Raw genomic sequence first — 26,740 nt, 5'->3', positions numbered from 1 at the left:
ATACTCCTGCTTGGAGCCAGGCAAGTTGTTACTTGCTGGAAGAGCCATTGCCTTACACAAAGGCTGCCTCGGAGGAGAAACCTGAAAATGACATTTGAAAGACAACTAAGCTAAACAACCCCAGTTAGTTCCACTTCCAAGTTCTTCAAGACCAAAAGAAGGAGTACTCCATAGACTACTTGAAAAGTTGCCGTAGAAAGAGTATCTGCCTGACAGCTGGTCTCCCTGTGGTGAGGCGAAGAGGACATCACCTGAAGACTTAACATTTTGCTAAAGGAGCTAGGGGTCTGCCTAGTGCGTAGAAGCCTCTCTGCTTGTTTTGAGATGGAATTAGAGTCCCTGGCCCTGCAGGAGGAAAGATGGTACAAGGAAGAGAAGCTCAATATGTTCCCTGCGTGATGAACGACCGGAGAAAACGGATTATCGCAGATGCCCAGGAGTGATGTGATGTGATGGCCTCCCTCATTCTCTCTTTGTATTTCCCTTTGTGAACTGCACTCAGACTCTACAAGCACAAGTACCAGTGTTTCATCTGGCAGTCGCTGTGGGCCTGTGAGCTGGTGCTGCCACTGTGGACGCCAAAAGAAAGGAGCAGCTTTGACACAGAAGTGAAGCCTGGTCAATCTGCACCTGCTGCTGAAGGCATATCACTGCTGAGAACTGGTCTGGTAGTCACAACTGACTTGCTAGAGGAACCATCTATTGTTGCTGAAACCACAGCAACATGTGAGTTGTAACATCCTCAAGGAGGGAATGATGGGCTTAGCCTGCGAACGGAACACAGGCTAAACATGAGCCAAAGAACTGGGCATGAGGAAGGAAAAGTTACACACCTGTAGGTATAGTTGTGCATTGTAGATATCTTAATTGAAGTCATAAGCCTTGAATAATTCCAAACTCCCTGTGCGGACCCCAGAATAACCTCTATAATAAATGTAGAACATCCAGAAAAAAGATCTGTAAAATGTCCATCACTGAAAGTCACTTTCCATTCATTTATACATTCATAGTGTTGTATATAGTGTAGACTGTCAGGGTTGTATTTCCTGGAGAATGCTGATAGAACCTGCTGGAGATATGAACTGCAAAGCTTACAACACATTTTCACAGGAAATGGGACTGCGCCTGAAAGACTAGAATGAAAGGAAAAAAACAGCCTGATAGGCTAACTCTAGAAAGCACAAAATGTGACCTGTACCTTTAGGAATCCCAGAGGAACCCCATCCCACAATGCACTGCTGAGGCAGTTTGCCTGTGAGAGTCAGTCCTTTTTTACGGGAAGTACAGGATAAGAATATTTTACAGCCTGACAGCCAGGGAGGAGGGAGGGTGTTTATGACTTCAATAAAGATACCCACGAGACAGAACTATACCTAGAGGTATGTAACGTTTTCTTCTGCACTGTAGGATCTTCACTGATAGTCACAAACCTTGAATAGAATAGCAAGCTAATTAAACTCAGTATAGCGTCGGTCAGGTGTGTATATATTTATATTCATCCTGTAAAACCATAAAGATCATTAAGGGAAGAGCTTATTCACCATAAGAAGAATAGAATAGGGGAACAAGAAAACCTATTTAAAGAGTTTTGTTAAAGTTCCCTAAAATTACCTATTTAAAGAGTTTTGTTAAAGTTCCCTAAAATAAAAGTCGGCTAAAGCGTTCAATTCTAAACAGTAATGGTTTGTGAATGAATGCAGAGAGCTCCAAGTTGCTGTTTTGCAAATGTCCTGAATATGCATTTGCCTCACCAAGATGTGGTATCAGTTTTCCTCTTGTTGAGTGAGCCCTAGGTTTGCCTGGTAACGCTTTGTTGGCTATGTGGTAACATAAGGGTAATGAACAAAACTATCCACTTATCTATGGATTGTTTGGAGGTCCGTAAACCTTGTCTCATAGCCCTATAATATATGAACAGTTGGGGAAGATTTTCGAATAGAAAATAAGGACTCTTATGATCGAGCGAGTGTAATGCGCTCTCCGCTGCAGAAGTAGAATTTGAAAAAAGGTAGGTAGACTGACAGATTGATTGAGATTGGACTCCAAGACTACCTTCAGCAAGAAAGGGGGGAGGTGTATGTAAAGCAACCCTATTGTGGTGAAAAGCTGTAAAGGGTTCCTCGGCAGATAGTCCGCAATTCACTGACTCTACAAGCCGAGGTAATTGCAAACAAAAAGGCTGTTTTCCATTATAAGTGTTAGGGCAATGCTTCATGGATCAACTCGAAGATCAGACCCATTACTTTCGATACCCCTTTATTCAACTTCCAAGGAGGAGAGGGGTTTCTCAGTGGAGGAAAAAACTTTTTGAGGCCTTCTAGAAAGTCTTTAACAACTGTAAACTAGAAAATAGTCTCTAGCATTGGAGATTTACGATATTTAGTGATAGCTGTTAGGTGAACTCTAATAGATGTCAGCAGCAGGCCAGACTTGGCTAGATGTAGTAAATACGGCAGAATGATATCTTCCTGTACTGTGATGGGATCAAAGTTCCTTGTAGGACACCATATGCAGTAACGTTTCCACTTTAAAGCGTAGCAAGCCCTTGTAGAAGGGTGCTTCGCTTCTTTTAAAATGTTCACGCAATCTTCTGAAAGATTTAGGTGTCCATACTGGGTAACCTCAGGAGCCAGGCTGCCAAATTTAATGATTGGATCAAAGGATGGAGAATTCTGCCCTGATGTTTTGAGAGAAGGTCCGATCTGAGCGGGAGACGCTTGTGGTGGGTTATGTACAAGCGCAGTAGATTTGTATACCACAATTGTCTCAGCCAATCCATAGCTAAGAGGATCATTGTGATGCGTGATCTTAGTAGCTTTTGGATCACCAGCTTACAACAAATTTTAACTGATTTCAAAGATTTTTACCAAACCCCTTTTTACTTTCTCAAAAAATTGCAATTTAGAATGAAAATGTTTACGATATATTTTGTATCAATGGTTTTAAGTAACTATGCTAATAAAATAAACTTGAAACTTGGATCACCAGCGGAATTATTGGAATTGGTGGAAAGGCATACACAAATGGAGTCGACCAGTCTATCGACAGGGTATTACCCAGAGACCTCAGTTCAAGAGCCCTAGAGGCAAAGTCTTGGCATTTTGAATTTTGGGCGGTAGTGAACAGATCTAATGGTGTGGTGCCCCATTTTTGGAAGACGGAATCTACTACTTTGTCGTTGTGGACCCATGCATGATTTTCCTCGTGGAAACAGCGGAGGAAATCTGCTTCCACATTTAAAATTCCTGGATTGTGAAAGGGTGCAATGAAGAGCCCTCATCAATGTGAACAACAAGGACCCCCTGTGCAAATACTGGATTTGTAATGCAGGGAAATAAACAATGTGTGAAGAGAATAAAGCATTTGATAATACAACTGGGGAAGAGACCAATATGTAAAGCACAGAAATCAATTAAAAATTTAACAAATTCGATTTATTAATAAAATTACATTCTCAAAAGTTTATACAAAAACATATTCACTACAATGTTAAAATACACAAAATTATGTATGGCAGAAAAATTCGTAACACAATTTTACAAAAAAATGCTTAAAACATAGGTGGCAAACAATACAATTTATCGACGCGCGTTTCGGCGTTGTCAGAACGCCTTCATCAGGAGCCACATGCAATCTAGTGAACACGGAATAGGTGCTCTCTACTAGTTCTGGATACAATCCAACATCTGATTTCTTAACCATAACCGACACTTTGATTAGTCTGGTTCGAATGTTTTGGTAATATATATTAAAAAGTGTTGATGACGACGCGATCCCAACCCTGAATGCCGCTGTAGTATCGGTATGTTAACAACGTGCAAAGACACTGGGGAGGTGAGCCGTGGCTTCAACCTGTCAAGCGCCAAATAAGTCACAGAGTGTGGTATTATGGAAGCGTCTCGCAGCCGTTGGTATTTATTAATCGGTTCCCGGAATAAAATGAATTACAAGCCGTAAATACATCCTGTAGGGCGCCAGGGAAGGATCCGTCTCTTTGGGTCTATAGCGGCGTGTAGCAGCCGTTGATTTACACGTATTACGTCCGAAAAGGATGGAGATCGGTCCGTGTCTTCAACCTGCGGGCGCCGCGTACAAGATCTCAGTCGGCGTCCCGCAGCCGTTGGAAAGGAATAATTATTCCATAATACCACACTCTGTGACCTATTTGGCGCTTGACAGGTTGAAGCCACGGCTCACCTCCCCAGTGTCTTTGCACGTTGTTAACATACCGATACTACAGCGGCATTCAGGGTTGGGATCGCGTCGTCATCAACACTTTTTAATATATATTACCAAAACATTCGAACCAGACTAATCAAAGTGTCGGTTACGGTTAAGAAATCAGATGTTGGATTGTATCCAGAACTAGTAGAGAGCACCTATTCCGTGTTCACTAGATTGCATGTGGCTCCTGATGAAGGCGTTCTGACAACGCCGAAACGCGCGTCGATAAATTGTATTGTTTGCCACCTATGTTTTAAGCATTTTTTTGTAAAATTGTGTTACGAATTTTTCTGCCATACATAATTTTGTGTATTTTAACATTGTAGTGAATATGTTTTTGTATAAACTTTTGAGAATGTAATTTTATTAATAAATCGAATTTGTTAAATTTTTAATTGATTTCTGTGCTTTACATATTGGTCTCTTCCCCAGTTGTATTATCAAATGCTTTATTCTCTTCACACAATGAAGAGCCCTCATGCCAGAGCCCAATACCACAGTGTTTGCGCCTGGTAAGATAGCTGCATGGACCTTGTTCCACCCTATTTGTTGATGTAAAACATCATGGTAGCGTTGTCCATTTGATTCATCAGGTCCTTTGATTGTAGAGACAGAAAAAAAGCTTTGGGGGCCAGTAATACTATCTTCAGTTCTATAAGATTTATGCGGTATTTCTTTCCTTTTTGGGACCAGAGACCTTGGATGGTCAGATCGTTCATGTGGGCACTCCATCCTGTTAGTAATGCATCTGCAATGATTTTATGAGATGGTGTCACTTTTTGAAAAGGAACCTGCGTTAGCAGATTGTTCGAGTTGGACCACCATGACAGAGATTGGCGTGCATTGATTTGGATGTCAGGAGAATCTAACCTTCCCAAAAGCTTGTCCCCTGAGACCATTAATGTGCCAGGTCTGTTGCAGAATTAAAGAACTTTTGATTTGAATTGAAAACACTCTCTCCTCTGAAGGAGACATCCTTTATTTTCTAGTGTCCAGAGCAACTCCTAGAAATGTGAGGTACTAAACCGGTGCTGCAATAGACTTCTGTGCATTGACCTGGAGACCTAGTTTTACAAGGAGAGATGTTGTGGTGGTGTAGACCTCCTTAGCTTTGTGAAAAGACTCTGCTCTGATGAGCCAGTCTTCCAGGCATGGATATACGAAAATACCTAGTTTTCTTAGTTGAGCCACAACCACTGTCATGCACTTGGAAAAAGTTTGTGGTGCTGATTTTAGACCGAAGGGGAGCACTGCATATTGATAGCGGAGAGCGCCCACTACAAATCTGAGAAATTGTCTGTGATGTGGTAGTATGAGAATATGAAAATACCATCATGTACACCTACTGCATAGAGCCAATCGTCTTTTCCCAAGTGCAGAGAAATATGGTGCAGTGAAAGAATTCTGAATTTCTCTCTCTTTATAAATTTGTTGAGGAACTTAAGGTCCAGAATTGGACGAAACTGTTGTAGGTGATTTCTCTGTTCCTTTGATGTTGTGGGACTACTTCTATGGTTTTCTTGTGCAGTAGAACTGATATTTCCTGCTTGAGGTCATGCAAATGGGCAGTTATGGTTTGTTGTGCAGGGACTGGTGGTGAAGCACTGATGAAACAAAGAGCGAAGCCCCTCTCAACCATATTTAGGGCCCATTTATCCCTTGTAAATTTTGTCCACTCATCCTAATAAGACTGTACTCCCCCCTCCCCCACCGGAGTGGATGACTATGGAGGTGGCATGTGATGCTCATTGCTTCTACTGAGAACGTTTACCCTTGGTCTGCGAGGGCTTGTGCAGAGAGGGTCTTCTTCTTTGAGATCGGTTTTGAAAAAAGATGGTTGAGTTTGTCTCTGTTGTTGGAATTGGAAGGACCACCTAGGAGGTTGAACCCTTTGGTAGAAATGTATTTTGTCCTTAGGTTTAAACTGTTTGAAGAATTGTTTTGTTCCTCTATACCTACTGCTTTAAGTGTTTCTGCTTCATTTTTCATATGCAGCATTTCCTCTTCCATGTCCAGTTCTAAGAGGGAGGATCCTGAGAAAAACAAATCAGCAATCTTCAGCTGGGCATCTGGCTTTAAAGATCAAAATATCAACCAGGACGTATGTCATTGGGAAATGCCATGGGAAAATGCAGTGGCAGATGGTTCAACTGAGTTAACCGAGTTAACCGAGTTAATCGCAGCACAGATGGATTGATTTGAGATTAGGGAGCCCTCACTGATCATTTCTATATAATCCAGTTGTCTGTGCTCAGGTAGATTAGATATGACAGACTTCATTCCATCCCAAATCTCCCAAAGATGCCTGCCCAATAATGCTGCTGAATTGGAATTGGGCAAATGTGTAGCTGCTGTACGACACACTGTCTTCCCAATAGCATCCATTTGATTGCTTTCTCAGTGAGGTGGCGCCATGGTCTCTGGAACAGAGGCGTGTTTCCTGCGTACAGCTGTGACAATTATGTAGTTCAGTTTAGGATCAGCCATGAGGAAGTCTGGATCCTGAGGCTTAAGTTTGTATTTCTTTATTAGGCTCGGAGTTGCAGATTTTACTGTATCCAGGGTCAGAAACATTTCCTGAACTATGTCTATAAGGCCCGGAATAAAAGGTAAAAGATTCCATGGTGCAGCTCTAGGTTGCAGAGTTTCCAGTATAACAGATATGTATGGCTGAAGAGTATCAACTTGAATGTTGAGCTTAGAAGCTCCTCTGACCCGAGCATCATGAAAGGTGAGGATATCAACTGGTGAAGATCCAGATGGAGAGCAGGCAGAGATGTTGGTGTAGGAGATGTTGCTGTACATAAAGAAGAGGAATCTGGAGATTCTGTTTGTGATGGAGTGGACGGTGACAGTGGGCGACTGGGAGATCTAGGTCGTGTGGGAGTTTTTATAGGTGAATGGTCTTTCCATTTGCAAATAGGTGACATTGATGCCACTCTTAAGTGCCACTGCACAGGAGAAATGTTAAGAGGTTGTAAAGGAAATGGAAGAAGATCAGAAGGAGGAATAACAGGACGAACTGGTGGACGACTTGTATCTTGTTCCGGCGAGGAACGGTTCATACTGTGTGAAGAACCAGACCAATGAGAAGAGGATGAAGAGATCTTCTTCTAAATGAAGTTCGACGTCGAGAAAGAGGTGCTTGACGTCGTACGCTGTCTCTTAGACAAAGCCAGAGATCTTGGTGGAGAGACATGTCTTTTGACGTTGAGTGTTTCAACGTCGAAGTCTGGCATGATCGGGACATGAATGACGTGACGGCAAACAATGAGAACATGACGTCGACCAGTAAGATCGTGACGTTGATCGGTGTCTTTCCGTCCAATGAAGAGATGCGGACACTGAAAGAGAGCATGACAGCGGCTCCATACCTGTCTTTGGTGTTGAAGAAGGCCTTACAGTCGATAAAGACATGAATGGGGCGATGTGACGTTGAGCGTTCCGTCGAAGGTGAGCGGGACGGTAACACACTTCTCAACATTGACATCGACTGCTTTGATGTTGATGCAGGACGATGATGGTGGTGGTGTTGGAAATGATATTTTTTGGATTAGGATCTCTTCTTAAGTGAGCCTTTATCCATTTTACCTCTTTTCCCAGAAGGATGAAGAGAAGGAGACCTCTCCAGTCTTCTCCTTTTTCTTCTTTCTTTGTCTGCCTTCAAATCTTTCATCCATTCACGAAGTCTGATATCTTCTCTGTCTTAAAGGGTCCTTTCTGCCATTTTACTGTAAATGTCACACCCTTTTGTGAGGTGCTGAGGAAATAGACGCACCACACAAACCTTGTGGGCATTGGACGAAGCTTTCTGCCACAGGAAGGGCACTTTGTGAAGAGAGCTGGTATATTTGACACAGGTTTCCTCAGAAAAAACAGTAAAAGTATTTTACTTGACAGAAGAGGTGATAAAATGTCAAGAAAAAAACTTAAAAAACACAAAGAGTATTTTAAATTAGTAATAAAGGTGAAAACAAATCACCAGCCAGGCTATTGTTCAATGCCATGTTTTTTAGAAGAAAAAGACGAATAAAGATTTATTGCAAGAAGAAATCTTCTCCATACACATTTGTTGTGTCTCAGTACTATACTGTCATGAACATTTTTGTTACGGAATGTATGGGAATTCATGCATAAAGTAAAAGCACTTTATTACACATTACCACTAACTTTGGGTGCTGAATCACCACTATCTCATTTTGTCAAGGAAAGAGTTTTTCATTAGGAGTATAAAAGTGTTGTACTCAGATTTCGTTGAACCAACTGTAACACTTGAACTTTGCCTAACTTTTTGTTGGCAAGAGCAGGATCTTACTGCCTCAACCCTTCTTTTTCCTGCATAACATTATCTACCATTGTGTACTTCTTGTCCAATCTGGGGATCAAAGCAGCTACTGTTATCATTTGTATTAGTATATTGAACTCAATAAACATGATCGTAGGTATAGCTTTGATAGATTCCTGGACCGTTTTATAAAGACATACAAAAAGCAGACAGTTTCCTTTGCTAGGGGGCTTGAGTCTTTCTATAAAACCAAGGAACCTAGTAATATCATCCAGTGGTAAGTGACCAGAGGAAATCCGGTCAGTTCACTCACCTGGACTATGTAATCGTCCCATTCACGTATGCAAGCTCTCAGGTTTTCCGAATGCTCTCCTTTTGCAGTCATCTGAATGTGGATCATCATCTGATGAATTAGCCTCAATTTGTTTTGGTGGCAGGTTTTCCTGTAAACAGAATTTTGAAGCACTGGACTTGCATTTGATGGTATTGCCTCTGCTGGCTGCTGAGGCTCTGAATGTGGCTGTAGTGTAATTGGTGATGGAAGACAAATATTCTGAGGAGTCATCAATGGTAGGAGTGTAGACATGGAAGATGGTTCAGCTGGAAATTGAGCATACTCATTTCCCATTATGTTGTGGCGATTTGTAAGTAGATCGAATGGCACTGCATCCTTAGTTTATGGAATTCTTCATAGTCTCCCTCATATGGGTTAAAGTTACCCTCATAAAGGGCATAATTCCTCTTACTATAATCATGGGTAGTTGGGGTGATAATGTTGTGGTTATAGCTGGTTTACACTGTGCTGTATGAGGTCAACTGGAATGGACTATACTGCTGTCCACTCAATAGCAGCGTAGCAAGGGCCTGAGGTTGGCATGTTGGTTGGGCAAGAGTGTTCTGGCAATACTGAAGATAAATGTCCTTTATCTAAACACTATTTTCCTGTTTTTGGACCTGCAGCGGCCAACAGGACTATTGGTCACAGAACAGGAGTCCACGAGGCAGTCATCAGCACTTCAGCACCATCAGTTGGCACACACAAAGACAGTTGTTTTATTATGTATGTAGGTGGGCTCAACAAAGCAGCATCTTCAAGAGCACGCAACATATTTTTTTTTCCAACAGCAAGAATATTGTCAACAGTGAAATCATTCAAGGGAGAACGGTTGACAATGACTTTAACTTTTGTGTTGTAGGAGAAGATGGTGGTGGTACAATAATCGATGAAGACTTATATATTAACTTTCTCTTCTTTACATCACATTAGGTTCAGGAGAGGCATGTGAATGTGATCTTTTTCAAGAGACTTTTTGTGGATTTTTACCTTTGGCTCATAAGTTTTTTCATCCATCAATGATGCCTACTCTGGTGGTGTAGAAATCTCCAAAAGGTGCTGTGCACTTTCTCCTAATGCACAGAAGGAGTGCTTTGGATGGTGTAATTTCTAGAATAGATGTCTGAAGCCACCCCAACTGCCTTCCCTCACAATTAGGGAGGCTTTTAGAAGAACATTTTATTCATATGTAAGCAGTCTTTCAGTTTGTGTTCTGGATAAAGGCAGTATGTACACATCCTGTGACAACCATCAGTGTAGACGGTTAATTTTCCCCATGCCTCACGGGCTATAAAGAGGGATTTTGTGTCATTTTCAATGAGGATATTATGTTTCTAAAGTGTGACTGGAATAAGGCCTTTCAAGTTTGGTGTATTTCATACTGCTACTGTAAAGTTGCCACAAGATTCCCACCACAACAATGGCAAATGAGTGCAGCATGTTATGAATAATTTACTGCTATAGAACTTCAGGTATTGAAGCGATATAAAATATCCCATTTTGGTGGAAACATCACGATCATCAGTTAACTACCTCTGTAAAACTTTGCAAACATCAGCACACATGGGAATGGGATCCCACTCATAAGAATTACATCGCATTTAAGAGAAATTAAATGGCACATACTAGTTGTACAATACGGGGTATGTAAACATGGAATTCTGCAAGGAAACGGAATTACTTGTAGCCATTTGGCACAAAGATCTATATAGGGTTTGGTAAAATTAGAAAAGTCAATACCTAGTGAGGTCATCAACTGACAACACAAATATACTTTTTGTCAACGGTGTATAAGCATGTCTATGATGAAAAATTCAGCTGTGTGGAATCTGAGATCTTGGTTTGGTACGTGACCTATTTACTCACATAAAACCATAAATCGATCAGTTGTCAAAGTGCTCTAGTGCTGAGTACGCCACGTAAGGAAGTTAATTTGATTACTATCAATGCATATCAAATTCACAATCTGGTACTTACTTGTGCTGGTGGAACCAACATAGGGTTGTTTTCCAAAATAATTACTTGCAGTTGGCGTAGTTTTCTATAGCAGACAGGGATCTCAGTAATTCTGTTACACGAAAAGTCCAGCTTTACCAAGGGAAGAACTGCCAACTCTGTTCACAAAACAAAACAATTAGTTGTAATGATCTTCCACACACATTCAATTGTCTATCAAAATAATTAGGCTTTATACCTCACCCTCTGGTAATAGGTGAAGATTGTTTCTTCTCAAATTTAGCTCTCTAAGTGAGTGTAATTTTCCCATTTGCTGTGGGAGGATCTGAAGTTCATTGCAGCTGATATCCTGTAAAATGAGAGCAAATGAAGTCACATTTCTGTAATAAACTACATCAGAGTAATCAAAGCACAATATATTTTTAGATGGGGAATTGACATGGCAGGCAATTCCTGAAGCATTTTGACACTTAACTATGCAAACATTATGTAAGCTCATCTAAAAGACAAGCCTAACCTCCAACTGCATGTTTCACGTAACACTCACTGTAGTTTGTATGCACTGAATTCTGAAAGATGGAAGTTACCCTTATGACAACTATTCTGCTCTTATTCCACTGCTTCTTTCCAATTATCAACTTTGTAAATACCTTGCCTCTTCGGTGGAGAGCACATTAGTTACCTATCTACTGCCATGTTCTGAATAAGTTTGCTAAGTACCCCTGGAAGGGCTCATTTCGGTGCCCTAACCACTATATGATTAAGTCTTAAACTACTAACACTTGAAGCCATGGGAGAGGCTAAAAGGCTCAAAACAATAAGTTTTGTGATCAGCCAACCATTGCAGGACAGACTGGAGAGCAAGAACCCCAAGCCTTCCCAGATACCCAGTCACGCACAGCATTTTTATTATCTTAAGTGGAGATGCAGACTCTTGGGCAATTCCCTTTGTTAACAAGGATGACTCGTTGTTGCACAATGGGAGTCATTTAAAGATTGAGTTGGAAAAAAATCTTTGATTGGAATACTATAACTAGGCCGGTTGGTCATGAAATCCTGGAACTAAAGTGTGGTAATAAAGGCTTATTTACTTATCTACCCATTTTTATAGTTTAAGATGCCGGAACCAAATGGCCAGAAGCAAAGATGGCAGGAATCTACTACAAAGGCTTAAAAATGAAGGACGTGTTAGGGTAAATTAGGGGTCTCCAATGAGTAGCTCGGGAGTTATTGGTAGCTCGCCAATAACCTCAAAGTAGCTCTCATAGGTGAAGCCAAACCCAGTGTCTCACTGAGATAGTCTCTACATACTAAATAAACCAGCACTGCTTATCTTAAGACCCTTATAGTGATTGCCAGCCAAACCAATGATAGGGCCTCATACTAATACTCAAACACTCATTGTATTGGTCTATGGGGCCGGCCACATGACCATCTGTATCCAATATCAGTCTAACTAAGTCACACAGAGCTTGGACATGTTGTAGGCCCTACTCTCCTAGGTGCACCAGGTGTGTGCACAATGGATCATGAAAGTACTGTGCAGCAGTAGCCTAAGCAGTCACCAAGACTGCTCCACCCAGGTGTGGGACATTAGGAGCCTGAGTTAAAATGCATTAGAAAAGGTGTGCATGATCAGTTCAAGAACTGAGGAGAACAGGGTATGATCTAGAGTAGAAACAATTAAAAGCCTCATCTGCATCCATTTATGTGTGGTCTGTCTGACATTGTGTCCCACCCTAATAAACAGTGTTGCTTCCCGGAAGCTACACCTGGTGTCAAGAAGTGCCAAATGTGTATACTAGCCCCCATCTTAAGGATTTTATGTCTGGCACAATTTTGTCTATTCATGGACATAATAGTGCCAATGACATAATAATGGCCATTCTGGACTGTTTTGGACATACTTGGTGTAGATGTTGCATACTGGCCGCACACCTTCTCCTCCACACTCCCAAATTCACTTCTTCAGGCAACTTGTTATAGATGCTCCATTGGCTGCCAATATAGCGTCAAGTCAAATGTAAGGCCTTATGCTATATGCATAAGTGCCTCTTTCAAACAGGGCCCTTGTATCTGAGACATCTTGTGTCGTGGTATATACCCAAACGTTCCCGCCTTTCAAGTCAACCTGACTTGGCAGTGGTTACGAGAGTCAAGAAAACTCATCAAGGTGGTAGGGCTTTTGTTTTTTTAGGAACTAAACTCTGGAACACCTTGCCACAGATGTTGAGAGGCTGTAAATCATTTACAGCTTATTATAAGCTCATCAAAACCTGGTTGTTCCCACCAGTTTAGTTCTTCCATCGATTTTGATTAGTATTGCATTGTATTGATGTTGTTGTGAGAAGACTAGCACTGGAAAACCTTTCTTATGGTAGCCATGCACTTAAAAATTACAATTACATTACATTAAATGACTTGCATCTATCAGTGACATTGTAAGAGTATGACTGTCTACCTTTAACCATCTCTGACATAATGGTGGCCATCCTAGCAGTCATTTTGTTAAGTCATTGCAGAATAGTGACCCTGTTCTAATGGTGGGTATTATTGGCATGATGGAGGCATCTATAGCATTATGCCAACTAATGCATGGTCTGTGATTCTAATGTATGGGCATTCAAAGCCGTATATGTCCATTTGAGGTATTTGTACATGTGAGTTGTTGATAAAAATGACAAGCTGGCTGTATTTCATAAAAGTGAAAACAAATATTTGAAAGCCAATAGTTATGTTTTTTTTTTTTTTTTTTTACAAAAGGTTTTCTTTCTGTAAAATTGAGTTTGTTTGTCCAAAATGAAACGCTCCATTTGATTGAAAAAAATATGTGTAATCTCAGAAACGGACATGCTGAACAGACAAAAGGTTGCAATTCAGGAACACGTTTAGATTTATTACTGTGGTTATGTCCATTTTGCCAAAGAGAATGTGATGATTTGAATTTTACTTTTTTAGTCTGGTGAAGACATTTAATACTGTAAACTTTTTCCTGACATTTCTGCTGGTAGCCTTGCCCGGAATGCTTGTGTGGTCCCTACTGATAATCCTGCTTACAAAATGCTTACATACATTGTCACTATTGTACAGTGATAAAATGTGCTACTAGCTCGGGAGAATTTTCCTTGAGCAGAAGTAGCTCTTACAACAGAAAAGGTTGGAGACCCCTGGCGTAAATTGACCTTGGCCACGTACCTGTACAGACCTCATTAATCTCACCTTAGGACTTGACCACCATATCGCTGAAAGGCGAGGGAAATGCAAAAATTTGATAAACCAATTCTAAAATTCAGGGAGAAAGTAAATTAGTCTGGAGACAATTCCGAATTCATGAAAATAGGGACTGTCCGGAGTCCACTGTCTAAGCATAGTGCGACAAAAGGCGAAAAAATGGGTTATGCATGTCCTCTGGAAATAAAGGGCATTTCAGTAATGAATGTCCACCCAAACCAGACTTCACTAAACACAAATCAAGGGCAAACTAAGAGTCCCATTGTGCAATCAGGAGTCTACTTCAGGACCTGACAACCTTTCTCTTGACTAACGGTAACCAATATCGTACAAACTGCAGGGCCTCATTTCATACTCTAAGCCAAAATTAAACTTTCCAATTAAGAGTCAGTTGTGGTAGAAGTTATAATTGAGGAAGACACAACGGGTACTTTCATAGATGACAAACATTTCCATCAGCTGAGGATAGAAACCCAGCATAAAAAAAAAACGGAAGCAGTGAGGGGTGTTGAAGGAACAATGTTAACTTCGGGTCCATCATTCGGCAAAATGTCCTTGTAATGCTATGGTGTACCGAAGCAATGTTTTGTTCTCATGAAACTATACAGTTTGATGTCATTGACTTTCCTCAATTCCAATTGATCCTTGGAATGTCGTGGCTCACACTGTACAATTCTGAAATTAACTGGAAACAGTGGCATATAGCATTTAACTTATCCTTTTACAGGGACATGTGTAACAGTAGGGAAGATGGTATCCATCATTTAGATCATACAGCTGCCGAAAAGGAATTTAAATTGCCATCACAATACAAAGCATTTGCTGATGTGTTCAGTGAGTCAAAAACTGCAACCTGCCCCCAACCCCTTGACCTCAACAACCTGTGCTTAGCAGTCTGGAACCCTGTGGGAAGTGACATTCACCAGGGCCCCACTGGTGGTGGCATTGCAGCCACTTTATCTCTTTGAAAACTACCAAGCTCGCCCCTGCTCACTCCAAAAGGACAGCCATCAACTAAACAGTCCTGCTCAACTCAAAATGGCATGCTTCTAAAATTTACTAGGTCTAGATGGCCGCCATAGCTGAATTCTTGCAAGACTACGCAACCTTTTGGAGGTCATCTTGGATCAGTCTCTATTTAAGAACACTGTGACGAGCAATACCTGGCTGTTGTTGTAGAGCAGTGGTCAGAGGATCCGGCAGCACAGACATAACAGCAATGGAGTTTCTTGCTGGGGAGTAAGGAGAAGAGTTTGTGTACCGGTACTGGGCCAAGGCGGCAGGTTGGTGGAGTTGTAGAGTACAGGGATCTGGTAGGACGGTTCAATTTTATTTAACGACAGGATCTTCTGACAGTGTGTAACGCAGTGAGGACTTCCGTTGAGGAACTGCAGGACAAGGTGAATACCACTGCGAATATTTTTTTTTTTTTTTTTTTTTTAACTGCGAATATTGAAGCTGGTGCTAAAGAAACCACCCTACACTACTAGCAGTAGTGTGAGAGTTCTATCACAAGTTCTGAAAGACATACTGCATGGACTGGATGACTTACTATTGCGCTATGTTGATGCTGCGATGATTAATTGTAACCCAAGTGTGATGTAACAAAGGGGTGATACCTGTGATACGTAGTGTGATGTAACACAGACTCTGAATCAGGAAGAGAGAATTGATTCCACTTTAATCTTGACATATACTTGCCATTAATTCTCAAGAACCTTAAACAAGGTTTATTGTTTATGTCAAATGATAAGGCATTGCCCACTGACATAAGAAAACTATTAAGCTATATATGTTATATATTACTGTTTTCCTAATTCCTCTATTGAATTTCTAATCTGAGTCAAAGCTGCAGGCATTAGACTTCTGGAAGCTACTGCTTCTGAGGATCCTGTGTCCTGATATCAACGCCCTGGGTCTACCTCCTCCCTGATAAACCTTGGACTGTTTGACTGTGTTACATAGGTGTAAAATTAAGTTGAAATTAAATAACTGAAGATTCAATATTGAGAATAAAGAAGCAGCTTTAATCCAAGAATGAAAGGTCCCATCAATCCAGTGGGCAAAGTCAGGTCCAACTGACCAGCTTAACATAATGATCACCAGCCCCAAGTTCTATCTCCATGATGCTACTCAAATGCATACAGATTAGCATAGGCAGGGAAACACAATGAGTATTTACATACAAGTACATTGCTGAGGTACATTGTACATTACTACACACCTTCCCTCTTCATAAAACAGAAAACTAAGTACAAGAAAAAAGAAAACAAACAAAAACAACATCAAGACAAACAACTATAATAAGAATCATGACATAACATAGTCGTTGAATTTAGAGGGTTGTCTAGAAGCTCTTATTTCTCTTTGCCATGCCACTGTCCTGGCATCTTTGCACGGAGTAGACTCCTTCGCTCGTGGTGAGGATAAGTTTAAAGACAAATCATTATTCTCATTTCCTGCAAATTTTGTGTTCTTGATAACCACAACTCAGTTTAGATTCCAAATACGTGAATCCTCTGTCTTAATATCATTAGTTAAAACTTTAACTACTTTTTGCAGTTTCTGAAACAAACTGGACCCCTTTCTACCAAAAGGTGCTCTTATCATGACAATATCGCCAATTTTGACTGAGGTGAATTTAACACTTTTCTTGGAATCAAAAGTTACCTTGCGTACCTCAACCTTTTCACGTTTCTTAAGTTTCAACTTACCATCTGTCAGACCCCTCCTTCATTCAGCTTCATTAACCCAATAAGGAGCAACCAAGGTGTTAGGACGCATTCCCCATAACAACTCAAAAGGAGAGCGTCCAGTGGTGGCATGAGGAGAAATTCTGTATAGTTCCACCTTTTTAACAATTTCCTCCTTCCAATCTAGACAATTCTGCTTAGCCATGGAAATGGTTTCTTTAAGGATATAATCACAACGTTCCACCATACCATTTATCTCGGGATGGTATAGTGAACATTGCTTGTGCTTGATGGAACAACTTAGCAAATAGTCTTCCAAATCTTTTGAGACTAATGAACTCCATTGTAAGTATGACTCCAGTTTAACCTTCTCGTCCAAACACATCTCTGAGGAATGAAATGGCATGTCTGGTCTCAATACCTCTGGTGATTTATACTTCCGGCCATCTGGAAAACATGTCTATGAGTACGAATGCAAAATTTTCACACCCATTCCCTTGTATGGGCCCCAAAATGGCATACGCCAATTCTTCCCAGGCCCCCTTGGGACATTCTCTGACAATCATAGGTTGAAGCCTAGGTTTAAGGCTCTTCTCACTCAAACTGCACTGCACACATTCTCTAATCAAACGCTCAACCTGCAGATCCATCCAAGGCCACCAATAATTGAGTCTACGTCTTTCTTTTGTTTTGGACACTCCCGGATGTCCCTGATGGGCCAAATCCAGGAGTTCTTGACGAAGAGAAACCGGTGGAACCAATCTGGTCCCTCGAAATACGAGACCTTCACATTCAGACAGTTCATGCCTTACGTTCCAATATTTTGTGCAGTCCCCTTTAACCTTGTTGTCCCATCCTTTTTTGAGTAATGAGGACAACTCCATAAATTCTGTGTCCAAACTACATTGCTCACGCCATCTGCTTTCCTTCATGCCATCACTCTCAATGTTGCAAAACCATTCATTGAATTTGTCACTTCCAACACTTAAATCACAATAATTTCGTGGAAAGAGTCTAGAAAGCGTGTCAGCAAAACTATTTTTGGTTCCTGGCAGATATTCAACTTCGAAGACGTATCCCTAAAGTGCAACCCCCCATTGGGATATTCTTCCTGAAATGGCATCAATGCCCTTTTTATGAAACACTTGACACAGAGGTTTGTAATACGTCCGCACTACAAATTTCAGACCCCATAGGAGAGTTTTGAGTTTCTTTACGGCCCAATGAACCGCAAGTGCCTCCCTTTCAATAACTGAATAGCATAATACAGCCCCGCGAAGGCGTTGTGACAAGAATAGAATTACGTTCTCTCCATCACCATCTCTTTGTTGTAGAACAGCCCCAACACCTTTCAAGCTATCATCTGTGATAAGGATGGACTTTTTGGAGGGATCGAAACTCTTCAATTTAGGGGTATTACTAAGAATTTCCTTGATTCCTTTAAACTTTGCCTCACAAGCATCAGATCAAACAAAATCAAAATCCTATACACAGTAAAATCTGCATATTAACACACTTTACATCAAAGTCCTTCATGAATTTGCTGGAATACTGAGCCATACCAAGAAATGTCATTAGTTCTTTATCAATTGGAGAGGCTAAGTTTTGCAAGGTATCAATCAAATCTCCCTTGGGTTCAACACCTTGGCCTGAAATAGTGTGACCTAGATAATCGATTGGCATGGGGCAGCCACCTCATCCATCATTGCCGCTCGGAGCTGAGGCTCAGTGTCGGCCCTTCACCTCGGCTTCCTGAGCAAGCATCCCACCGTGCCTTTTTCACACCTAAAACGGCGATCTTGCTGCCGGAATGCAGGCAGATCACCGGAAGATCTCTGCCGCTTTTATCCTATCTGGCATCGTGGAGAATTTAACCTTTATGTTCCCGCCTGTGAAGAGGCTAAGATGATGCCTGCAGAACGGAGTGATCTTGCCAAGAGCCAGGGCATCTGCACCCGTGAGGCCGCCGGCTCCCGTTTCATCCAGCTAATCAACTCACTTTTCCCAGGGTCCACATCTTGAGCTGGGGGCCAATCACTTTGGCGATTAGCAGCAGGTAGGGCAGGGCACCGTGCGTGAACACAGGGTCGTACAGTGATGAGAGCTCCGTCCGCGCAGGTGATAAAGGGCGCGCTACCACTACATTTGCCATCCCACATTTGAGAGCAGGAGCCCCGTATTAATAGGGGGGCTCGCACACCTCGGACAGAATGCTGCAGTACCCTTGGTGTTCATGGGGACCGAGGCCTGACCCCAAAATGGCGCACACAACAAATCGACATTCAAGCTGACCAGGGCGATCTAACGCTGAACCCGGGGGTCTTCCCTCATCAACACAGCTCTGTTTTTTTTGGCAAGAGCTCCTTAGCGGATGTCATGGTGAGTCGTTTCTCACCCTCCTACAGACCCTGCGTTAATTTACTAGTCCTACAGAGTATGAAGTTGTCTGTCACTTCTACCACACTTGTCTCAGCAATCTTAACGGCGTGTAGAGTATCCGACATGTCTGATACTTACCACGCTTTCATGGCTCCATCATTATAGAGATCAACTAGTTCCTATTGTGAAAGAGAGGGATATAGGAGATGCCCAGCCTGATCCGAAAATGGCGGCTGTCTCTCTCCCTTGTTGCCAACTCGCGACAATACTCTACTCCATGAGAGACTAGCGGACACTGGCACTGGCCTCTAGCTGCTCCATTGTTCTTCAATCACCTCCCCTTGAACGACAGATTTTATTGGGGATGGCTGAATACAACGCTGAGGTCAATATTCCCCTGCCTAACCCCAAGATGGCTGCCATAGTGGTCCCCTTCACGTTGTTTTACTTCCCTGGAACAATAATTGGACATTGACCAGACCTTGAACCTATTCCCTAACCTGCTATCGCATCAGGACTTGGAACCTGCAGAACTTACCCCAGACTGTGGAGACCAAGCGATTTGGCCGATGCCTGGTGGAGCTACCAGATAGCTAAAGAGAATATTGGTTGTGGACTCCACCCCCCCACACCCCCACCCCCCCCTGCCGTCACCTACCCAGCCAGACCTTGGGCAGATTTTCCCCTCATCTCTATGTCCTATCTTCCTCCTACCCCTTTACCCTATCCCCTTACCCTTCCTTGCACCATTATCCTTGTCCCCTATGTTCTTTAAATGGTTTTCTTGATACTTATGTAAGTTGTCACTGATGTAAAATGGTAACATTACTGTTCCTCATGTAAAACGCTAGCTCCTATCCCCTCTTCCCTGAATTTCTCCCCTTGCCTGCTACACCGCCTAGCCCCCTGTCCTTTGTGCCCTTTGACTAAGCACTCATTCTCCCCTTGTTGGGGAAAAATCCAATATTTATACTCTGGAGTCTCAGCGAACCCGCTGAGAGAGTCCACAGCGCCATGGGAGCCACTCACAGATGAGGTATGGTATTGCACCCCTTGCCAAAGCACTCCCTCTCCCCTTTTTGGGGAAGGATCCAGTATGTAGGCCTAGGAGTCTCAGAGACCCCTCTGAGAGAGTCCACTGCATAAAGGGAGCCTTTCGCAACAGAGATAGAGAAGTGATACCACTTCCCCTAGGATCACAGCTTACTGGACTTTGGACTTCGCTTTGACTCGTCTACCGGTTTGTGTTCCCGTCGCCCTCCCCCTCCTCTTTCCATGCTGTGTCTCTCATACTCTCCTCCTCTTTCCCTTCTTCATTCTCTGTCTACTTCCCTTGCTCCTAACACCCCTCCCCTGAATTTCTCCCCTAGCCTGCTTTTTCCCTTACGTATATGTGCTTATTGTTTATCTCGACCTTACAAGGAACTATGTTGTCATGCACTAATAACTGTGTAACCTTTGTAACGATGTAACCTGCAACTATGATCTGATACTCATGTAAAGCGCTCTGATACCTCGGGTCTAGCCAGCGCTATATAAAACCTTTAAAATAAATAAATAAAATAAATCATTAGAAGATCTCCTGAATTTACATTTGTGTAACCTAACAGTAAGATTGTTATCATGGAATCTTTCAAGTACTTCATTGAGTCTCCTATCATGTTCACTTTCGTCCATCCCATATATCTTGGTAGATCTTAACCGCTGATTGTCCTTTCAACACTTTTTCCAATGCTCTCTGAAACACTGATGCTGGTGACACCAGCCCTAAGGGAAGTCTTATAAATCTAAAAGTCCCAAATGGTGTAATAAAGGACATCAGGTCCTTGGATTCTTCATCCAACTTATTTTGATGGTAGACGGCCTTTAAGTCCGCAGTAGAAAATACGTTGGCTCCTTGCAATAACATCAACATATCTGAGATTTTTGAAGAGGATACCTATCTACTATGACCTCCTTATTAAGTTCCCTCAAATCAACGCACAAACGAAGACTTCCAATGGCCTTTCTGGCTACGACCACAGGCGCCAACCAAGGTGTACCTTCAACCTCCTCAATTATCCCTTCAGCTTAAAGTTTTTCCAATTCTCCCTTCATCTTTTCTCTAACTGCGACAGGAACTCCACGCACTTTCCCAGCTACAGGAACAGCTCCTGAAACTAATCTTATCTTGTGAACATAACCAAGCAAACACCCCAATTCATCCCTGAAGACCCTGGGAAATGTTTCCTTGAGAGTTGAGGTGAAATCATTATCACTATCATTGGATGACACATCACTCACTACAAGGTTCTCCTTCAAAATGATAGGAGGTTCATTATTGGATCCAGCATTACACCTAAATCCCTCTGTTAAAACCAGCTAAGGATGCTAACACCCTTTCGTGAGACATACATTTTTCCTGATGTAAATCTTCCTTTGTACTCTATTAAACCAGAAAAATATCCCATAAGTTTTATGGGATCTTCACAGTGTTTATCAAATTAGACACAATGGTGATTTTCGCCCCTGAATCCAAAAGTACCTTTGTGGTTTTACTTTCAACACATATATCATCCAAGGGGCCTTTCTTGGAATTGTCACTAACCTGAGACAGAATTTGACCATAGTCAAATTCCGAGCAAACATCGCTATCACTATTGCTGTCACAAGCAACTGCGTAAACCTTACCTTCGGTTTCCTTGGCCTTACAAACAGCAGAGAAGTGACCAATCTTTTTGCAATTTGAACAAGTAGACTTAAGAGCTGGGCACTTTACGCCATTGGCTGAATGGCCATCTTAACCACACCTACAGCTCTTGGCTGCAAAGTGCTGTAAGATTTAATTTGTGGTTTAGCATACATTTTTATATCCGGTTTAGTAAACAGACTTTTCTTTGTATTTTTCTCTTTCAAATTCCCTTTTACGAAATGAACACTATTGTCCTTTGTTTCACACTTGGTAATAACTTCCACACATTTTAAAGAATGTTCTATTTGTTTAGCAATATTGGTAACCTCATCAATCGATGGCTCATCCTTTTGCCACAGATCACTCCTGACTTTTTCAACTTTGCACCCTAACATGAATTGATCATGTATCCTTTCCTCCACCAAAGTACCAAATTTACATGACAAAGCTAACTTTCTTACAGCAGTAATGCAGTTTGCCACAGACTCACCCTCATTTTGTGTCCTGCGACCAAAATGATAATGTTCTAGGATAATGCTCACCTTGGGTAAGAAATGCTTGTCAAGTTTCAAAATGCATATTTCGTATTCATTTAGGCTTTGATCGTCAATATCAGGTAAATGATCAAACACCTCTTGACTTTCAGAGCCAAGACAATGCAGAAGAAGAGCAGTTCTCCTTTCTGCGCTGAGGTTTGTGCCACACACTTTAGCATATCTTTCAAAAACCTTTTTCCACTTTTGCAATTTGATGGGGGGGCTCATCAGCAGATGAAAGAAAGGTGGTGCTGCAACGTTTTGCATGATCTAACACACAAAGGAACAAAAATTCTAACTTGAAGTGAAAGTACCCGGTTAGCTCAGGTCAAAAGTGTCAATAAAAAAAAATATAAAGATAAAATGAGGGAAAGGAATGACTATCTAGACCATAATTAGAAAATTGCTAAAGACACAGGATAAATGCAACAAAATGCGCAAAAGTCTCAATTAAAATCACCTGAAAATGAGTGAGGTTAACTTAAATCCAGTGAAAGTGAAAACAGTAAACTTAAGTGCAGATGGAATAAATAGTCCTTAGAAAATAAACGTATGAACGCAGTAAGTTAAAGTCAGTGGCAGAATAGTTCCTTGAAAATCACTTTGTGGTTGGGAAGAAAGTCTGCGGAAGTAAAAAAAAATGTCATGTATATCAATATAAAAGTAAGTCTTACTCGATGTTGAAACAAAAGTTTGACGAAAATCCGAAATCACTGCTGCAACTTGTAAGCTTGGAAACCATAGTTAATCTTAGGAAAAGCTTCAAACTTCAGGTTTCACCAAGATGGCTGCCACGTTACGCACTTACTGTAAAGGAGTGTAACAATGTGCGTAGCGTGGGACAATGACGTAGGAGTTCACTCCGTATACACAGTGACAGAGGAACGGCAGAAAGCAGCGTTCGGAGCATGTCGTCTTGAAAAATGCAGATTCTCAAGAACACCACCAAGCACGATATCAAAGTAAGAGTTAAACAGCATTCAAAAGTAAATAGGCTTGTAAATGTTGAGGTTAAATCCCAGTAGGCATTTCTTTTGAAAAGTTAAACAATAATAAAAACAAAATTACATACTCAGTGAGGAGTAGAAATATGATGCCTCCAATCTCACACCTAAAAGCTGAGAAGCAAAAGTATTCCCAACTCAAGTAAGCATTTACTGTTGAGCAGCTTATGGTGAATTGTCTTAACATATGAAATCCCGCACAAGAGACTCCGAACCCCAATAACACAGCAAGAGGTGAGGCATGCAGCAAATGCTTTGTGAAAGAACTGCTCACAGAAACCTCCCAATGTTAAAGGATGAGGGGAGTGTTCAGAGTTCAAGGTGAGAAGGAGATGTTGTAGATAGAACACTTACAGGTTGCTTTGGATTTCCTCCTCGTAAAATGCTACAGGTTGTTCAGACCAAATACTTCTTGTAGAGGAAAAATAAAAGTCACTTCTTGAAGCTTGAAAAGAATCGGTTACTTCCTCAGTTCATCGCCAGTGTAAAATTAAGTTGAAATTAAATAATGAAGATCCAATATTGAGAATAAAGAAGCAGGTTTAATCCAAGAAGAAAAGTTCCCATCCACCCAGTGGGCAAAGTCAGGTGCAACTGACCAGCTTAACATATTGATCACCAGCCCCAGGATCTATCTCCATGGTGCTACTCAATTATATACATATTAGCGCGGGCAGTGAAACACAATGAGTATTTACAAAAAAGTACGTTGCTGAGGTACATTGTACATTACTACAATAGGAAAGTCAATTTCTGAAGGGGCTCTTGGCCCAGTTCAGGATCCACAGTAGGTCAGGCACCGGAACATCAGGAGTAAAAGCTCTCAAATCCCAAGTGTGGGAACAGTAGCTCCCACTTGCCTCACGGCCCTCTGACAGACATGGGCTCTGACACCACATCTGTCTCCTTGAACATGCAGAGGGTTAGCTGGGCTTACAAGGGAACATTAGAAGGACAAATATTTGATTCAATCGAGGGAGGGGCATTCAACTGCTCATTAACTGAGCAAGAGCTGGAACCGACAGGAGTGCAGCCAGGATATTACTTCATTGTAAAACGAGACTCATACCTAGAACACGAAGAGAAGCCACACATAATGGGCAGCATTTAGGAATGTGGATCATGATAGTTGGCAGAAAGAGAAAAACCTAAATATATTAGATGGTGCAAATGCAGAGTGCAAAATTGAAAGAACATGAGCTATGAGCATGAGCATTGCTACTCAGAGATCACTAGTAACACTCTAGCTTTGTCAAGGCAAGAATATGCTCTTTAGAATAAGGCTTACTTAAAAATGTACATGACCTGCTGTAATCACAATTTTAGTGCCTGGGGATCAAAAGTAACTCTGGTGGAGTAGAGTGTCTTTTGTTAACACAATGATCCTGAGGTGGAGGGGAAATATACCTTGTGCCAGCTACCAAGGTAAATGCCTAAGGCAAGATAATTTAGCAAAGTGGGCAATTGAGCTACTTAATTTAAGTTTTCATGAGAGAATTTCAATGAGGGCTGTGAGGCACAGTATTACAAGAAAGGTGGTGAATGTTAGGCAATATGTTCTGGACGAATAGGCATTTGGTAGTGGTCAGGGAATTTAAACAACATTTCTTTAGAATATGTTTTATTTATAGGAAAATGGCATGGGTTGATAACCAAATTATTAGTGAATATCTTTCCCTGAACAAACTTAGGCGTACCTCTGATAATAATGGCACAAAGCTGTACACTTTTCTTCAGAAAATTGACATTAGGTATTTAAGCAGCACCAAATCCATACTACATCAGGAAACCGAACAGCAAAAATCCAAGAAAGTTTTTAGTAAAATTGAGAAAACATATAATCAAATTACAAATATTGTATAAGAAAATCCGATGACAGACAGTATGGTAAAATACATTGTTAATCAATATGCATTACACAAAGAGAGCACTGGAGCCCATTCTTACACCAAAGTGAAAACAGGAAAAAGTTACCGGCCAACTTTTCTGCCTTACTCGGGTCAGGAGATTAGTGGCAGTCAGTAACTTTCCATGATTATCAGGTGGCTTCTTGCTGTTCACTGCTCACTCTTACAGCTCCCAAACAGCTTGCAAGGCCTCTTGGGTCCATGTCACAGTATAGCAGTGGGACACCCGCTCAAAAACTCACTTCAGTCATGGCTCCACCACAGTATGTATGTTTGTATTTTGTAAAGCGCATGGCTACCAGAGGGCTTCCCCGCGCTGGTGAGATCTGAGCTGAGAACGGGTCCTCTGGTACATTAACAGGGAAACAGCCATGTCTTAAGTTTCTTCCTCAAGGAAAGTTCATTTTCCAGTGCTCTGATACTGGGCGAAAGATCGTTCCACAACTTTGGTACTAAGTGTGCAAATGATCTTCCTCCCCATCTCATCCTTTTTACCCTGGTTGTACTGAGGAGATGAAGATGCGGGGATCTCATGTGTCTAGTTGGAGCATAAGTGGTTACCAACTCTATGAGCTTTACTGGACCCTCGTTATTTATGGCCCTATGAGCAGTACAAAGGTATTTATACCTAATCCATGCCTCAATTGGAAGCCAATGCATCTGTTTGAGGGGTTCACTTGCGGAGACGTAACTAGGAACCTTTCAAAGGAGCCTTGCCGCCGCATTTTGCACGGTCTGAACCAAGAACCCAGTACATTTCAAAAGTCGGAGAGAGACACACCATTTACTCTACCCAGATTACCAGCACAGTTCGGTGCAGCCCATTCTCAACTGGTCAACTAATCCATGCAAAAAGAGAGAGCCCTAATGCAACCTTTTCAGTTCCTGAATCTACATGCGACCAGCTTTTCTAATTCTTGGAAAGACTTCCAGAGCTTGGAAATAAAGGTGGGCAGTTCTACACAGGCTAGTAAGCCTTCTTTGTTATGCTCACTATCTAGTAACTGGTGACAGCTCCTGATCATAACAGAATTCCCACAGTCCAGCTACGTAAATGTTTAGTAGATTCTGTTTGCTTTAGTCAGAATATTGTGGAGAACTTTTCCCTAGGGCTTTCTAAGATGACAAGAGAACTGCCCAAAATACAGCGCTGCTAAACCTCATGCCTTACTGAAACAAAGATCTGCTACTGTCATACCTTTCCAGACAGGTTCTGAAAACAGGATACAACAAGCCTGAACCAAGAGAAGATGGCTGGGAGAGATCCCAGTTCAAAAGCCCTCCTCAAGCTACGGCCCTGTTTTGTATACATGTCAAAAGGGCATGCCCAATGCCAGGGCTTTAAGTGGGGAAAAAACTGGGGGTGCTCTAAAAGGGGCATGGCAAATTTATTAAAGGGGCGTGGTCTAAATAGTAATATTGTAACAATATTTTCGAATTCTGGGGAAATAGTGGTGCTCAATATTTTCCTTGATTTCCCTTCGGAGAGCTGTTCAATATTTTCTATGCATACGCAGTGC

General features: G+C 41.6%; 1 protein-coding gene across 2 annotated transcripts in view; it reads right to left on the bottom strand.

Moving 5' to 3' along the window:
• The window catches only part of LRCH2 (leucine rich repeats and calponin homology domain containing 2), a 927,979-nt gene that overhangs the window by 639,950 nt on the left and 261,289 nt on the right, over positions 1–26,740 (bottom strand). For both annotated transcript variants that reach the window (XM_086918732.1, XM_086918733.1), the window contains exons 4-5: positions 11,043–11,148; positions 10,821–10,957 (exon numbers count right to left, since the gene is read on the bottom strand). In XM_086918732.1, the coding sequence (XP_086774858.1) occupies positions 10,821–10,957; positions 11,043–11,148 (243 nt within the window). The remainder of the gene's footprint in view (positions 1–10,820; positions 10,958–11,042; positions 11,149–26,740) is intronic.

Source organism: Lissotriton vulgaris, chromosome 4_1 (genome assembly GCF_964263255.1).
Source record: "Lissotriton vulgaris chromosome 4_1, aLisVul1.2, whole genome shotgun sequence".
NCBI classification, from domain to species: Eukaryota; Metazoa; Chordata; class Amphibia; order Caudata; family Salamandridae; genus Lissotriton; species Lissotriton vulgaris.
Note: the sequence above shows the minus strand (reverse complement) of the source record. Positions and strands in the feature narration are given on the sequence as shown.